Source organism: Suncus etruscus, chromosome 4 (genome assembly GCF_024139225.1).
Source record: "Suncus etruscus isolate mSunEtr1 chromosome 4, mSunEtr1.pri.cur, whole genome shotgun sequence".
NCBI classification, from domain to species: Eukaryota; Metazoa; Chordata; class Mammalia; order Eulipotyphla; family Soricidae; genus Suncus; species Suncus etruscus.
In genome coordinates this window covers 79,487,877-79,506,296 of record NC_064851.1, presented here as the reverse complement: position 1 = coordinate 79,506,296, position 18,420 = coordinate 79,487,877, and the positions used below count along the sequence as shown (strand labels likewise).

General features: G+C 39.1%; 1 protein-coding gene across 1 annotated transcript in view; it reads left to right on the top strand.

Annotated features, from left to right (window-relative positions):
- Positions 1-18,420, top strand: part of AK9 (adenylate kinase 9) — a 190,930-nt gene that overhangs the window by 95,171 nt on the left and 77,339 nt on the right. The window contains 3 exon segments of the mRNA XM_049772605.1: positions 696-848; positions 6,925-7,014; positions 7,999-8,196. Coding sequence (XP_049628562.1) covers positions 696-848; positions 6,925-7,014; positions 7,999-8,196 — 441 coding nt within the window.

Here is an 18,420-nt window from a genome sequence, read left to right as displayed (position 1 = left end):
GTTTTTACCATTTTCTTACTGAATGAACATTTGGTCTGTTTCCATTTTTTCACTATTCTAATATTTTGGATTCAGTAAGATATTTCTTTCTGAGTGACCCATTATTCTGGTGCTCCCCCAGAACTCTGAGCACATGGTTATTATTCTTGGCAGCTGTATTTTAAAGGGCTACATTGCATGTTTTGGTTTTTGGGTTTTGGGGGTGTTGGAGACATACCTGGAAGAGCTTATTTCTGATCATTCCTACTGGTTCTCAGGGGACCAAATAGGGTGCCAGGAATCAAACCTGGGTCATCAGTGTGCAAGACATTTACTACATATTTACTCAATTTACTACATATTTACTCAACTTGCTTGTCAGCAAGTATTTTAATGTGTAAAATGTATAAGTAACATATCTGTATCCCTCATTAACATCAATATTTATGCCTTGCATACACAATTTAGGTTTGATCCCTGACACCACACAACCTCCAGGCATTGTAGGTATGACTTTATAGGTCCTAAAGTACTAAAGTACCACATACCTTAGCAGCACTTCCATCTTTTGGCAGGCAAAAGTTGGCAAAGTTGACAAAGTATCACTGGGAGTAATCCCTGGAACACCCATGAGTACTATTTGGGAAGCCCAAAAATAAATGTATATTTGTTGACCTGAATGAACTTAAGTTTATTTCTTCTCATCTTTTTCCTAGACATAGAAGAAGCAGAGGTTGAGACTGAAGGAGATGCTGAAAATGAGTTTGATCAGAAATTATCTAAAACCCAGGTGACAGATCAGGAGGCTAAGGAAACAATACCAGAAGAGTCTGAACTGACTGAGACCCCTGAAATGACCTTTGAATCAGGTTAGACTTTATTAAATATATATATACTGAACTCCACCCTATTTCATTGGTGAAAAATATGCATCTATATCTCTATGTGTGGACATGTTAATAGATGGAAGTATTAAAAGCTGTGAGATGGTACCTCCAAGTCACAGGACAGCTACTCAAAACCACCTAGAGTATTTATAGGCCTGTATTGTTAGGAAACTAGGAGGAAAGAACACTAACATTACTAAAGCAAGTTCTCTCTCTCTTTTCTTTTGGTTTTTGGGCCACACCCAGTGACACTCAGGGGTTACTCCTGGATATGTGCTCAGAAGTCTCCCCTGGCTTGGGGGACCATATGGGACGCCAGGGGATCAAACTGCGGTTTGTCCGAAGCTAACAACAACCCCTCAAGTTCTCTCTTTTGATAGATAATCTCTAAATTTGTCATGTATTTTTTTATTATTTAGTACCAATCTAAGTATAGATGATATATGTTTTAACTTACTAATATGAATTTTATTGTACATTTTATGCTTACCAGTGTCATCTTTCAGATATAATATATAATTCTTATACAATTAAATTTATACAATCAATATTTTTCAGATTACATATGCAACAGAATATTGTCTTTTGCATATATTAATATAACTTAGTTCTTTATTTTCTTTTTTAATTTAAACATTTATTACAAACATGTTTGTACTTGGGTTTCAGTCAAATAAAGACCACCCCGTCACCAGTGCAATATTCCCACAACCAATGCCCACATCTCCCTCTTCCCTCACTATATACATCTACAGGTACCTAATGAAGGGAGTTAGAGGATAGGAGTATTATTGGATAGGAGTATTATTATATTGGAGGATAGGATTACATTGATAATGGATTGATAGGAACAGTGTTTTGGTTTCTTCTCAGGCAGAGAGTCAATTTTTTTTCATTTTGGGAGCTGGCTGGCAGTTAGCTTGAGAGAGAATAATAACCTGCTGCATTAGGAGCAAAGAACTGAGGGTAAAAATGATTACATGTGGGGTAATAGACAGTGGGGGTGAGAGTAAAGGACTAGAAATGAGCCTGTAAGGTGGTGGGCCAATGGGGGAAGGGAATAATACAACATAGATATTCTGTATATTGTAAACATAGATAAACACCTCTGATGTCCTATTTATCTATCTGTACTGTATAACGCAAAGTGGATTAAACTTATGATATCCTATAAATCTATATAAATTTTGAGAATGGGTATTGAGAGAAGGCTGCAGGGGAAAGCTGGAGGCCACATCTTCCCCTAAGAATGGACAAAAAGCCTACAGCATGGAGCCATGTATTCCCCGTATTGCCTGCTGAAGCTTCCATTCCCAGAGAGGAGTTTGGATCCTTATTTATGCTGGAAGCCGGAAGTTCACCAGTCCCCTCTCTCCACCCCCAGAATAGGATAGGGGAGGCCTGGGGTCTCCTTTAAACTGCTCGCTGGAACCCACTTGGCTGGCACCCTGAGCATGTGGCCACGGGTAACTCTGGGATCCGGGAAGAAGAAGAGAGAAGGCTGTGGGGGGGCAGCCAGAGGCTGCATCTTCCTCTAAACTTGGCCAAAAAGCCTATGGTATGGAGCCATGCATTCCCCAGGTTGCCTGCTGAAACTTCCGGCTCCCAGAGAGAAGTTTGGATCCTTAATTATGTACTCTAGCATTTTTTAAGAAAGTTGTTTGCTTAAATGATTTTCTTCCAGCTTTGATTTTGAATCTATGTCTGTTCTAACTATTCAGGTGTGTTTCTTATAGGAAGCAGAATGTTGGATCAGCTTTTGATCCATTTTGCCACTCTGTGTCCCTTAATAGTCTATTGACATTAAGAGAGATAATTGTCATTGGATTAATTGTCATCTTTCTGTAAAAGATTGGCGTATCTGTTGTCAGTCTTGTCTTAAAGTAGACCTTTCAATTACTCTTTTAAAGCTGTTTTTGAGTCTTTAAAGTTTCTGAGCTGTTGTTGTTTATCTGTGAAGCTGTGTATACTTTCTTCAAACCTGAAAGTGAGTCTGGCTGGATGCAGTAGACTAGGTGAAGCATTCATTTCATTGCGTTTTGTCACTATATTCCACCACTGCCTTCTTGCTTTGAGGATTTCTTGTGAGAGGTGTGCTGTAAATCTTAGTTATTTAATGTTTATTCTTGCAAAGTATGTTCCTTTGAATGTAATTTCCCTCTGTGGTCTTGCTGCCTCAGCATTCTATTACAATCTGTGGGATTCGTCACTGTTACTAGAAGTCTCTTGGGGTGCTTCTCCTCCTTGGGTCTCTTCTAGCTGATATTTTTCAGTCATGTAGGATTTGGTTGCTTGAGGTCTTTAGCTCTGGAATTTCTCTATAATGATGTCCTTGATTGTTGATTCTTCCTGGGGATTTTCTTCCTGGGTCCCTGGGACTCCAATAATTCTTATGTTGTTTCTGTTGAATTTACCAAAGACTTCTATTTTCATCTGTTTACATTTTTTAAAATATTTTTCTATTGTCTGATCACTTGCTTTAAGATTATTTTCCAATCTCTTTTGCTGTATGGAGTTGTTCTGTATCTCATCTTCCAGCTTACTGATCCTGTCCTCAGCTGCTTTTACTCTGTTGGAGAGGCTTTAAGGTTTTCATTTCATCTACTGAGTTTTTCAGTCCTGTTATTTCAGTTTGGAGGTTTCTGATTTTTATCTTTGTGGTTTGTTCAGCTTGACTTATGCTTTTTTGAGTTCTATGAATATCCTCCATATTTCCTTTCTACACTTCTTATTTGAGATGCTAACTAGGTGGTTGGACTTTTCAGGTCATCAGAGCTGCCATCTTCATTTTCTATGCATGGTGCTGGCCTGCATTGTTTCCCCATTGTCATGCTTGTAGTATGGTTTTTTCCTACATGGTTTTTTTTTTTTTTTTTGGGGGGGGGGGTTCATTGGCTAGAAGATGCATGTGGCCACGAAGTGGAGTGGTTGCACTTCTCTGGTTCCACCCTTTGTGGGAAGGTCATCCCCCAAGAAGCGCCCCCAGGGAACAAAGGGTGGAGAACCACAGAGCAGGACACAGGAGAGTTGAGAAGGGAATCCAGAATGGCTGCCTGCCATGCTTCAGAGCCTATTTCTTTTCTTAAATCACAAGTTCTACCATTACCTTCTGCCTTTAGCTACCTAATGATTGAGAAAAGACTGAAAGGAAGCAGAACCTTGGATTCTTGTTTTCCATTGATTCTATATAATCATTTTCACCATAAGTGTTTATCTAATACAAGGAAAATAATATGAGTAAGAAAGAATATTATGGGGTTATTGGCCATGTATATCACATTTAATGTCATTACCTTCTGTATCAAGTAAAATTCTATTTTCTATTCTACATTTTAAGGGAAAATGTGTTCACTTGAGATGTCATATTGTTCCTTCTGCCCACCAGTCAATCACACACTTTGTAGATTCCCTGGAACATCTGGAATGTTCATAAGATCTAACTGATAAGGAATGGCAAATATATACTGTGCACATATCTTCTTACATGCAAGATCTATTATTCCACCAGAATTCCTTTGGATTTTTCAAACAAAAGATGAGTTAGAGATAAAATTATCAGGGGCTGGAGCAATATCACAGTGGGTAAGGTATTTGCCTTACACTCAGCTGACCCATGTTCAATCCTCGGCATCCCGTGTGGTTCTCCAAGCCTGTCTGGAGTAATTTTTCCCTTATAATAATATATTTCTTTAAGCACCATGATTGCAAACATGTTTGTAATTAGATTTCAGTTATAAAAAAAAAAAACACACCCCTTCACCAGTACAACCTTCTCACCACCAATGCCCCTCATTTCACTCCTCCCCCACCCCGGCCTGTTTTCTAGATAGGCATTCTATTTCTCTCATTCACTACCATTGTCATGATCATTGTTAGTGTAGTTTATTTCTTTAACTGCACTCACCACTCTTTAGGGTAAGCTTTATATAATGGGCTGGTCTTTCTGGTCTTTCTCATTATTATTGTCTCGGGGTTTTATTACAACACTGTCTTTTATTTTTCTTAAATCCCTCCAATGAGTGAAACTGTTTTGTGTCTATCTCTCTCCCTCTGACTTATTTCACTCAACATAATAGTTTTTTTATGTCCATCCAAGTATAAGGAAATTTCATGACTTCATTTTTCAGAAGTAATTTCTTTTTTTTTTTTTTTTTTGGTTTTTGGGCCACACCCTGTGACGCTCAGGGTTACTCCTGGCTATGCACTCAGAAGTTGCTCCTGGCTTCTTGGGGGACCATATGGGATGCCGGGGGATCGAACCGCGGTCCGTCCTAGGCTAGCGCAGGCAAGGCAGGCACCTTACCTCCAGCGCCACCGCCCGGCCCTCAGAAGTAATTTCTGAATGCAGAGCCAGAAGTAATCCCTAAGTTCTGCTGGGTATGGCAAAAAAAAAAAAAAAAAGATAAAATTATCAAAATTGACAACCAGGGATAGAGAGTGAAAAAGAATATAGCTTATGCACTTGCTTGAACACAATCAAGCCTCCATTGAATCCCAGTATTGCAGTTGATCCCTAGACTTTTTGAGCACAAAGCCAAAAATAGCCCCTGTATACCTTGAGGTGATACCCCAAAACAAAAATATGACAATAAAATACTAACCAAGGAGTATTCAAGCATTAAACTATGTGTGAGGCCATTTTGAGTATAAAATTCTTTGCACCTACACAGAACAAATAGCTATCAGGATAGGCCTACCTATAAAGTCTAGTTTGGTGAGGTAGGTAGAGGAAAAAGTAGGATATAGACAAAAGAAATCATCCTAAGTAATATATGCCATATAATAAATACATATATTAATAAGCAGGTGCTAAAGAGATAGTACAACTGCCTTGCATGCAGCCAACCTGGGTTTCATCTCTAACACCCCAGATGTTTCCCTTAAGCACCCTTATGATTTATCCCTGAGCACAGAGTCAGGAGTAGGTCCTAGGTTTATTGGACTGTGATCCCAGAACAAGTATACATTGGAAATTCATTCATTTCTTTATCAAGTTAAATTCCTCTAAGTGCCAAGCAAAGTCACAGACTTTGCTCTAGGTATAAAAGATTCAGAAGTGATTAAAAATAACATCTCTGTCCTCTAGAAGTTGTTCCACTATGAGATGAAAAACAAGAATAAACATTAAATAACTAAGATAATTGTTGATAGCTTTGAGTTCTATGAAGACACTACAGCAATATTTAATTAGTGATTGATGAATGAATGAATAAGCAAGGAAGACATTGCAGAAATAGTTTAGAAGGGGTAAACCAAGCAACAAGCTCAAAGAAAAAACATTCCTGAGGCCTTATATTTGAGGATAAACTGAAGGTTAGAAAAGACCTAGGAAAAGATTACTCTAATATAAAGGTCAAAGGGAAGTATATCTCCATCTGGTACAGGAAAAAACTGAGTATGACTGCGGGGAGTGAGCAGGAATGCAGGGGGGGACGAAGAGCAGGAGTGAAAGACTGGAAGGTCTGGCAAAGATCCACGGCTTAGGGAGTTGGAGTTTCTATCTAAATGTAGGTCTAAGTTCATATATATATTATTATATTTATTATATATAAATCTAAGTTAACAGGGCCTTATTAACACTTCAAATTTTCTCTCAGGGATCTGTAGAAATAGTATAGTTGTCACTTGCCTTCCTCACAGCATAACCAGAATTGATCCCAGTACCCCATCTAATCATCCAGGAGTGATCCCTGGGCACAGAGCCAGTATAGCAAAGCCCCCCATTTTTTATTTTGGCTATTATATAAAAAAAATTACTTATGTCCAGGTTTCATTTGTTAAACCAAGCAGTGACTATTTCCTCAACAATCTTTCTGGGGATGGAAATACTTCATTTAAAGCAACAATCAGAGTCTAGCATAGAAGAGATCCTTGAGTGCCTCATTTTTCTGAGTGAACACTGCGGATTCTACTTACCACCTGGTCCGTGTAATCTTCCTAATTAGACATAGCACACACAATATAAGTAGTTTTTTGAAATTTCCTTTGTTCTTGTAAAAGCTTAATAATGGAATAATGTTTTAAAATACAAAAACTAACTATTTAATTCATGTTTTATTATCTGAACCTACTGAGAACACTATAGTTGAAACAGAAATTCCAAAAGACTCCAAGGAAGACCTGGAAATTGAAGATCAAAACGTTACAGGTTAGATTATAAAATAATAATCATTAATGCATAAAAGTTTTTTTCATATTATCTTGCAAAAAAGCTAATTTCTTGTTCCAGACATAAGAATTTTCTATTTTCTTTCAATATCATATACCAATTGATGCATACTATATTTATTTTACTTATTATATTAAAATTCTACTTAGGGGCTAGAGAGATAGTCTAATGGTTAAGGCACTTACTAGGCACACAGTTAACCTGGGCTCAATCCCTAACCCCACAGATGGACCCCAAGTACTGCAGGAGTGATCCTTGAGTACAGAGCCAGAGTAAGCACTAAACACATCTAGGTGTGATCTAAAAACCTAAAACTAGGGCCTGGAGAGATAGCACAGTGGTGTTTGCCTTACAAGCAGCCGATCTAGGACCAAAGGTGGTTGGTTCAAATCCCGGTGTCCCATATGGTCCCCCGTGCCTGCCAGGAGCTATTTCTGAGCATAGAGCCAGGAGTAACTTCTGAGCACCGCCAGGTGTGACCCAAAAACCAAAAAAAAAAAAAAAAAAAACCCTAAAACTAAAAAATACAGTATATATAGTTAGCATTGAATACTATTATTAATTTTATTTTAGATATTTTTATGAACATCTAAAAATTTCCATCTGAGGACTAGAGAAATAATGCAGTAGGTAGGCCTTTACCTTGCACACAGTTGTCCTGGGATTAGTTCTAGCACCCCATTTGGTCCACAGAGCCCTGCCAGGAGTGATCCCTGAGCATGGTAGGTGTAACTGGAAAAAAAAAAAAAAAAAGTAAAATTTTTCCACGTGAGATGTATATTATTTATCCAAATGAGTTTTATTTTATTGTATTAAAATCATTTGTTCTCAGTATAAAACATAAATAATGAAATAATTAATTCTTATTACTACTTATAACACTATTAATATTACTTATTTGGCAATATGAATAAAGATATATTTGGATCTTCATTTTTTGTTTCTTTAACCTTTACTCAGCAGTTGTGCTACCTGAATTTCCAGAAGATGCTTATCCTGATGTACCTGAAATGGACCCATTTAAGGATAAACTAAAATACTTTAATAATGTCTGGAAACTTATGGAAACGGTGATATTAGAGACGGTTCAACTTTTAAACATAGAAATCGCTAACAAAACTCCAGAGGAACTATTACAAAAAGTTGTTGATACACTAGAAAGTAAGAGTTAAATTATAACAATTATTATAAAGTACTGGTAACATTTATTTTTGGTTCTGGGCCCACAAACCCACCACTGGTGATAAATTTGTCAAATATTTCTGTCATAAAGGCCTATAGATTTACCAGTGAGAAATAAAGAGGGATATCCTTCTTTTTTTCCTGGGCTTAATATACTATCTTAAATAATTCTAGCACTTCAGGGGTCAAGTAACACTGATAAGGAAGAAAAGGATAATAATGCTAAGAGGTTGCACCTGGTTCTGTGCTCAGGAATCACTCCTTGCAGGCTTGGAGGACCATATGGGATGCCAGGGAACCCAGGTCGGCCTTGTAAAGGTGAATGCCCTACCCGCTGTAGGGCTCTGGCCTAATCTGAACCTATGAAGCCCTTCTTGATGGCTTTGAAATAAACATTCACTATATCTAGAGAAAATGTTTCAAGTACTTAACAATTCTTTTTCTTTAATTATAATAATAATTTTTATTTTGACCAAAGTGGATTATATATCTTTCACAGTAATATTTTAGGTACATATTAACATTGAATCAGGAGAATTCCCATTACCAAAGTTGTCCTCCCTCCACCCTTGTTCCCAGCTTGCATCCCATATTCCCCTCCCTTACCCCCTGGGCTGCTAGTATAAGTGGTCCCCTCTGTGTCTAGCTTGTTGTAGGTTGGGTATCGATTCTTTTGTCATTGGCTTTGGGTTTGGTGTTTAAGTCAGCTCATTTTTATTACTACTTAATGATCATACAACTGTTTGGACTTGGTACCCTCTATTATTTCCCCCTCAATTTGAGAGGCAGAACAAGATGGTGTAAGTTATGTGGTTCTGTTTGAAGAAAAGAAAAAAATATAAATGGGGTAAAAATCAAACAAGCAAAAATGGGTGGAGTCTTTCTAGAGGCTATAAATATTAAGTTGGAAGAAGAAAGGGAAAAAGGAAGAGAAACACCACAACAATACAAAAAGAAAAACACGGGAGTCTCTGCCAGCATGGGATTTGGCAGGCCTCCAAGGTCTTCTTAACGAGGCCTGGAGGGGGGGGGGGGTGCGGGACTTGGGTGACCCCAGCACCCTTCTAATGCCTTGCTCCAGCTCTCCAGGGCTTCCACATGAACCACATGCCTGGGCAAGCCAGCAAGGTGGGTCCCTTGGAGGAGCTTGAAGGTTATCCTAGGCTTTCCCCCATTCCCCACCCGGCTCCTTAGGGAGGGTTTGGGTGGGAGTTTGGAACTTCCAGCTTCCCAGCTCTTGAAGGTCTCTTTCCTTCCTGGGAGCCAGGAGTCTCTGCCAGCATGAGGTTCGGCTGGCCTCCACTATGCCAAAGGCCTTCCTAACTAGGCCTAGGGGGGTGCAAGACTTGGGTGACCCCAGCACCCCTCTACCACCTTGCTCCGGATCTCTAGAGCTTGAAGGTTACCCTAGGCTTAACTTGTGGGTGCTGAGAGTTGCTCGGTTGCACTAAAGCAGTCCCTGGTAATTTTCTACCAGTTTATATGTTCAAAACTGCACGAGGGCTAGTGCCCGCACGTGCACAAGATACATTAATAGTACTCCCTATCCTTGAATTATGTTTTTGTGTATGCAGAATGTCCATTTGTACTCTGCCCTTTAGCACACCCCTACAAAAGCTCATTTTTCTCTTTAACTCTCTTACCCCTTACCATCATTACTCCACATATACCCTTTTTAAGTTCAGTACTGCAGGGTCCTAAGTCACAGACCAAAGTGGTGCACTGGAGTTAACACCCCCCCAACTATTTCAAAAGGCATAAAATGGACACGTATGTCTTTTCAACATTTTATGTGTGTTTTCTTTGATAGCTATAGCTCTAACTGAATATTTTCTTATACAGTGACAATTTTCTCCATTTTTTATCTTTTCTTCTCTTTGTGAACTGTTCAATAGGGAATTTGGTGAAAGAGTCCCTCAGTTTAATTTTTATGTTTGAACCAAGTCACAGGTATTGTTGGACGTATTCTTACGCCCCCCCCATATGCACCGATAACGCCACGTGGCTTTATTTCTTGTTTGCATAAGCACATTAAAATGGGAAAATACTATCCATACAAATAAGTTCTTATCTAATAGAGATGGAAACACAAAAATCTTGTACTACAATAGGACCTTACACCCTGAACATTGACATAATGACCTGGCACAGGCCTCAGAAGAATGGGCATTCTCCATTCCCCCCTGGTCTAGGGAAGCCATCTACAAAACATCCAAGGTTCTCTATAACATCACCTGGAAGCAATCCTCTACCAGGGAAGACCCTACCTCTGCTCTGACATCAACCTACTCAAAAGAGACTTCCCTTAACACTGAGAACACTTAACAACAACAACGAGCAGCTTACTGGACAGGGCTTTTTGCATTGCCCTTTAATTGTGAGGTGAAACGAGAGGATGCTCCACACCAGCCTGACTTTAATGTAGGATATGCAGATTCCAGGATCATTAATACAGAAACCTGATGCCAACAATAGAGACTGCATGAAAAATAAAACTGTATTGGCACTACAGTCAATGACTTGGATTGAACTAGTTTGCCTGGAATCTAGAGTTGGTCTTATGCCAGGAAACTTCAGGGGTAGAGTCTCCTTGTATTTAGGCCAAGGCTTTTCCTTTCCATGTCCCCCATATTTTGGTGGGCCTATGCAAACAATATTTGCCACTCTAACACCGTTTTTACTGTGCTCTTTTGACTTTAAACCTTAAAACAAAACACTTAAACTTTTGATGTTAAATTAAACTAAAATGCATGTGCATGAAAATGTAAAAAAAATACTATGCCTTCAATGTTTAAGGAGTCACATAAATTTCATGGCTTTAGATTGCTTTGTGTACTGCTAAGAAATGTCATAATGTACTACAATCTGGGAACTTGTGGACAAAGTAATTGTACATGGGTTCTCTTTTATTTTTCTTAATGTTCTATGACTGTAAGTCCAAAATTTAGGCATCAGCAAGGGGATTTCTTCTGAGAACTCTGTTTATGGGTGATTGTCCTTCCACTGTTAACTTTACCTTGTTCTCTTTCTTTGCATCATTGTTCTTATAATTAAAAATTAAAAATTAAAAAAAAAGAAAAATCAAACAAAAAAATCCAATGAGCACTACAGCAATAAATACAACCACCACATAATAACCACGGTCCTGAAATAAAAACAAAACAGAGTGCAAAAAGAATGAAAACAACAACAATAACAAAACCAAAAAAATAAATAAATATTTTGTGCTGCTTCTTTTTTTTCTGCATAGGCACAGTAAATATTAAGAAACTAGAAAGGGAATTCTCTTGTTCTAAGAGATACAGGGTTTCTCTGCCCTTGAAGTATACTGTCATGTGAATAACTACAGACTCCTTGCTTGTTCATTTACTCTCCCCTAGGCCCTTTTGTGTTGTGTGGAAGACTTCTGCTCCATCATGGGTGATAAAATCAGACCTCTGTATTTAGAGATCTTGATATGATGAAATCTTTCTTTACAGTTCTAGAAGTTCTGTTTCTTCACTGTAGTTTTAATCAGTCTTCTGTAATTGGTAGTCTTGGGCATTGCACTGATCCTAGGATGAAACCTCGGATAGAGTCTGATGTTATGTTTCCAGAAGACCCATTCAGTAGCAGTTGTCTGTTAGACCTCTGGAATTAGAGATCTTGGTCGTTTTACAGATCGTAGGTCAAAACCTAGACTGGAGATTTTTTATTGGTCCCAGAATACGTTCCCTACAGTCATGGTGTCACAGTCAGTCATCTGTAGATAGCGATCTTGGCTTTTGCATAGATCAAAGGTCACAAGTCTTCTGATTTTGTCTTATCGTTAGATGGTGAGGTAAGACAACCTGCTCTTAGATCATCAAGTACTTAACAATTCTTAACAGTATGTAGGGTACTTGCCTTGCACAAGGCTAATCAAATTTTGATTTTCTGAGTCGTGCTAGGAGTGCTCCCTGAGCACAGGGCCAGAAGCAAGCCAGGCATCATAGGTGTGGTCCAAATAAAAAAATAACAACAAAAAACAATTTTTGAAACTTATTTCTTTATTTAAACATCTTGATTACATATATGATTGTGATTAGGTTTCAGTCATGTAAAGAACACCCCATCACCAGTGCAACATTCCCACCACCAATATCCCAAATCTCCCTCCATCCCAACCCACCCCCACCAGTACTCTAGACAAGCTTTCTAGTTCCCCATTCATTGACATGATTATAGTAATTCTCTGTGTAGTTAGTTTTATAACTGCACTCACCACTCTTTGTGGTGAGCTTCATGAAGTGGGCTGAAAGTTCCAGCCCTCCTCTCATTGTCTCTGAGGATTGCTGCAAAAATGACTTTTATTTTTCTTAAAACCTATAGATGAGTGAGACTATTCTGCGTCTCTCTCTCCCTCTGACTTATTTTACTCAGTATGATAAATTCCATGTACATCCATGTATAGGAAAATTTCATGACTTCATCTCTCCTGACAGCTGCATAATATTCCATTGTGTATATGTACCACAGTTTCTTTAGCCATTCCTTTATTGAAGGGCATCTTGGTTGTTTCCAGAGCCTGGCTATTGTGAATAGTGCTGCAATAAATATAGGTGTGAGGAAGGAGTTTTTGTATTGTGTTCTTGTGTTCTTAGGGTATATCCCTAGGAGTGGAATAGCTGGGTCAAATGGGAGCTCAATTTCCAGATTTTGGAGGAATCTCCATATCGCTTTTCATAGAGGTTGGAATAGATGGCATTCTGACCAGCAGTGGATAAGAGTTCCTTTCTCTCCACATCCCGGCCAGCACTGATAGTTCTCATTCTTTGTGATGTGTGCCAATCTCTGGGGTGTGAGCTGGTATCTCATCATTGTTTTGATTTGAATCTCCCTGATGATTAGTGACGAGGAGCATTTTTTCATATGCCTTTTGGCCATTTGTATTTCTTTTTTATCAAAGCATCTGTTCACTTCTCCCCGTCTTTTGATGGGATTAGATGCTTTTTCTTGTAAAGTTCTGTCAGTAACCTGTATATTTTGGATATTAGCCCCTTATATGATGGGTGTTGGGTGAATAGTTTCTCCCACTCGGTGGGTGACTCTTGTATTCTGGGCACTATTTCTTTTGAGGTGCAGAAGCTTCTCAATTTAATGTATTTCCATCTGTTGATCTCTGCTTCCACTTGTTTGGAAAGTGCAGTTTCCTCCTTGAAGATGCCTTTAGTTTCAATGTCATGGAATGTTTTACTGATGTGTTGTTCTCTATACCTTATGGTATCAGGTCTGATATCCAGGTCTTTAATCCATTGGGATTTTACCTTCGTATATGAAGTTAACTGGTGTCTACATTCGCTTTTTTGCAAGTGGCTAACCAGTTCTGCCAGCACCACTTGTTGAAGAGGTTTCCCCTGCTCCACTTAGGATTTCTTCCTCCTTTGTCAAAAATTAGATAATTGTGTGTCTGGGGAACATTGCCTCAAGCCTATTCCACTGATCTGAGGGTCTGTCTTTATTCCAATACCATGCTGTTTTGATAACTATGTTTTGATAGCTTTGTAGTACAGTTTAAAGTTGGGTAAAATAATGCCTCCCATTTTTCTTTTCCCTTGGAAGTGCTATAGTTATTCAAGGGTGCTTATTGTTCCAGATGAACTTCATAAGTGTTTGATCCACTTCTTTGAAGAATGTCCTGGGTATTTTTAAGGGGATTGCATTAAATCTGTATAATGCTTTGGGGAGTATTGCCATTTTAATAATGTTAATCCTGCCAATCCATGAGCAGGGTATATGTTTCCATTTCCGTGTGTCCTCTCTTATTTCTTGGAGCAGGGCTTTATCGTTTTCTTTCTATAGGTCCTTCACGTCTTTGGTCAAGATGACTCCAAGATATTTGAGTTTGTGTGGCACTATTGTGAATGGGATTGCCTTCTTGACTTCCTTCTCTTCCTTATCATTATTGGTTTATAAAAAGGCCAGAGATGTCTGTGTGTTAATTTTGTAGCCTGCCACCTTGCTATATGAGTCTATTGTTACTAAAAGCTATTTGGTAGAGTCTTTAGGGTTTTCTAAGTAGAGTATCATGTTGTCTGCAAACAATGAGAGCTTACTTCTTCCTTTCCTATTTGAATTCCCTTGATATCTTTTTCTTGCCAGAACACTATAGCAAGAACTTCCAGTACTATGTTGAAGAGGAGTGGTGAAAGCGGACAGCCTTGTCTTGTACCAGAATTTGGAGGAAAGGCTTTTAGTTTTTCCCCATTGAGGATATTTGCCATTGGCTTGTAGTAGATGGCTTCAACTAGATTGAGAAAGTTTCCTTCCATTCCCATCTTGTGAGAGTTTTGATCAAGAATGGGTGTTGGACCTTATCAAATGCTTTCTCTGCGTGTATTGATATGATCGTGTAATTTTTATTTTTCTTCTTGATGCTGTGTATGATGTTGAAAGATTTAAAGATGTTAAACCATCCTTGCATTCCTGGGATGAAACCTACTTGGTCGTAGTGTACGATCTTCTTGATTATGCATTGGATCCTATTTGCCAGGATTTTGTTGAAGATCTTTGCATCAGCATTTATCAGGGATATTGGTCTGTAATTTTCTTTTTTTGGCAGCATCTCTGTCTGGTTTTGGTATCAAGGTGATGTTGGCTTCATAAAAGCTGTGTTCCCGTTTTCTCAATTTCATGGAAGAGCCTGGTTAGGATTGGTAGTAGGTCCTCTTGAAAGATTTGAAAAAATTCATTAGGAAATCCATCTGGGCCTGGGCTTTTCTTTTTGGGCAGATGTTTGATTACAGTTCAATTTCCTCAGTAGTGATAGGGATGTTTAGATATGCTACATCCTCCTTACTTCAATGTGGAAAGTTATGTGTCCAAGAATTTTTCCATTTCTTCTAGGTTCTCATGTTTAGTAGCATAAAGTTTCTCAAAGTAGTCTCTGATTACCCTTTGGATCTCTGCAATATCTGTCGTGATCTCCCCCTTTTTATTTCTAATATGGGTTATCAGATTTCTCTCTCTCTTTCTTTGTGAGTTTTGCCAATAGTCTATCAATCTTGTTTATTTTTTCAAAGAACCAACTTCTGATTTCGTTGATCTTTCGGATTGTTTTTTGGTTTTCCACTTCATTGAGTTCTGCTTTCAGCTTTGTTATTTCCTTCTGTCTCCCTATTTTTGGTTCCTTTTGTTGGTCATTTTCTAATTTTATGAGCTGCGTCATTAAGTTATTCAGGTATGCCCTTCTTCCTTCCTGATATGTGCTTGTAGAGCTATAAATTTTCCTCTCAGGACCGCTTTTGCTGTGTCCATAGATTCTGGCAGTTTGTGTTTTCAATATCATTTGTTTCCAGGAAAGTTTTGATTTCCTTTTTGATTTCATCTCAGACCCACTGGTTGTTCAGTAGCAGGCTGCTTAATTTCTAATTGTTAAAGTTTTTCTTCTGTGTGGCTTTGTAGTTCACATCTAATTTCAGAGCCTTGTGGTCAGCAAAGGTAGCCTACAAGATTTCTATCCTCTTGATTTTATGGAGTATGTTTTATGTGTCAGCATGTAGTCTATCCTGGAGAATGACCCAGGTACATGGAGAAGAATGTGTATCCAATTTTTTGGGATGGAGTGTCCTATATATATCTACTAGTCCTCTTTCTTCCATTACACTTTTCAGGGCTAGTATATTTTTGTTGGGTTTCAGTATGGTTGACCTATCAAGTGTTGATAGGGCCATGTTGAGGTCTCCCACAATTATTGTGTTATTATTGATTCTTCTTTCAGATTTGTCAGTAATTGTATTAGATAATTTGCTGGTCTCTCATTGGGTGCATATATGTTTAATAGTCTGATTTCCTGTTGCACTTATCCCTTGATTAGTACATAGTGTCCATCTTTGTCCCTTATCACTTTTCTGAGTATAAAGTTGGTGTCATCAGATATTAATATGGCCACCCCAGCTTTTTTCAGGGTGTTGTTTGCTTGGATGATTTTCCTCCAGCCTTTGATTTTGAGTCTATGTTTGTTCTGACTATTCAGATGTGTTTCTTGTAGGCAGCAGAAGGTTGGATTCATCTTTTTGACCCATTTTGCCATTTTGTGTCTTTTAATAGGTGAATTTAGTCCATTGACATTGAGGGAGATTAGTATCATAGGATTTAATGTCATCTTTGTAGATAAGTTTGCTGTGTTTGTTGGTCTCTCTTGTCTTAGAGTAGACCTGTCAGTTTTTCCTTTAAGGCTGGTTTATCATCCGTGAAGTTTCTGAGCTGTTGTTTATCAATGAAGCTATGTGTCCTTCCTTCAAACCTGAACGTGAGTTGGGCTGGGTGCAGTATTCTCAGTGAGACATTCATTTCATTCAGTCTTGTCACAATATCCCACCACTGTCTTCTGGCCTTGAGAGTTTCTTGTGACATGTCTGCTGCAAGTCTTAGGGATGCTCCTTTGAATATAATTTCCCTTTTTGATCTTGATGCTTTCAGTACTCTATCTCTATCTGTGGGATTTGTCATTGTAACGAGGCTGTGTCTTGGGGTGTTTTTCTTTGGGTCTCTTTTAGCTGGTACTCTTCGAGCATGCAGAATTTGATTGCATGAAGTCTTTAACTCTGGAAGTATCTCTTTGATGAAATCTTTGACAGTTGATTCTTCCTGGAGATCCCTTACCTGGGTCTCTGGGACTCCAATGATTCTTATTTTGTTTCTGTTGAGTTTATCAAAACTTCTATTTTCATCTGTTCACATTCATTGAGTACTTTTTCCATTGCCTGATCGTTTGTCTTAAGGTTCCTTCCCAATTTCTTCTGTTGTGTTGAGTTTTTCTGCATCACATCTTTCAATACTCTGATTCTCTCCTCAGCTGATGATACCCTGCTGGCGAGGCCATCCATTGAGGTTTTCAGTTGAGCTACCGTGTTTTTCAGATCTGTTATTTCAGTTTGGAGTTTTCTGATTTCTGCCTTTGTGTTCTGTTCAGATCGATCTATGCTTTGTTTGAGTTCTTCAAACATCTTCCATATTGCTATTTTAAGTTCCTTATCCGAGAGGTTAATCAGGTGGTTGAAATTTATTAGGTCATCCGAGCTTTCGTCTTCATTTTCTGTGCATGTTGTTTGCCTGTGAGCTTTCCCCATTGTCACGCCTGTAGTGTGGTTTTTCCTGCATGTTGTGTTGGGGTTCATTGGTTAGAAAGAGTGAGTGGCCGCAAAGCGGCTGTGATCTTCTGCTGCCTCTAGTTGACAGTTTTTTGGGGGTGCACTCCCTAGACCTCTGAGGAGACCTTCAGGGATTCAGAAACACAGGCTGACAGGCACAGGCAGGAGAAGTTTCCCTTGAAGTCCTCAGAGTGAACAAAGGCACAGCAGGATGGAGCTCACAGGCCAGAGAGTTCAACTTATTGGAAGGCGACCCCCACAGCCAGAATTTACTCACTGGGCAGCTTCAAAATGCAGTTTTTTGGTGCACTCCCTAGGCATCTGAGGAGACCTTCAGGGATTCAGAAACACAGGCAGACAGGTACAGGCAGGAGAAGTTTCCCTTGAAGTCCCTACTCTGATTTTTTTTTTGTTTTGTTTTTGTTTTTGGGCCACACCCTGTGACGCTCAGGGGTTACTCCTGGCTATGCGCTCAGAAGTTGCTCCTGGCTTCTTAGGGGACCATATGGGACGCCGAGGGATCGAACCGCGGTCCGTCCTAGGCTAGCGCAGGCAAGGCAGGCACCTTACCTCCAGCGCCACTGCCCGGCCCCTCTACTCTGATTTTTTAAATCACCTCATAAGAACAAGATTATGCTCAGTGCCTATTACTGAGCCTATAGGCTCAGTGCCTATATATGAATGTGTCTGGCACATTCATATCAAACATCTACTGAATATATGAATTAAAGAAAACTCAAAGACAAAGACATTCTTTCAGTGGATTCAAGAAGAAACTTGAGTGCAGTTAGAACTGAAGAGGGCAGCATGGGCCAGAGAGACAGCTTCAAAACTAGCCCGGTGCCCTTTGGAAGTGCTTGGATTAACAGTGGCTGAGGGAAAGTTGAAGTTTCTATCCCACCTTCAGGGATTTCTATCACCTTCAGGGATTCAGAAACACAGGCAGGCAGACACAGGAGAAGTTTCCCTTGAAGTCCTCAGTGTCCATGCTAATCTTCTCTATATCGTTCCAATTTTAGTATATGTGCAATCGTTGGCTGAGTCTCTGTTCTAGGCGCCATCTGTGAACGAAACCTCAGGCTCCCAAATTAGG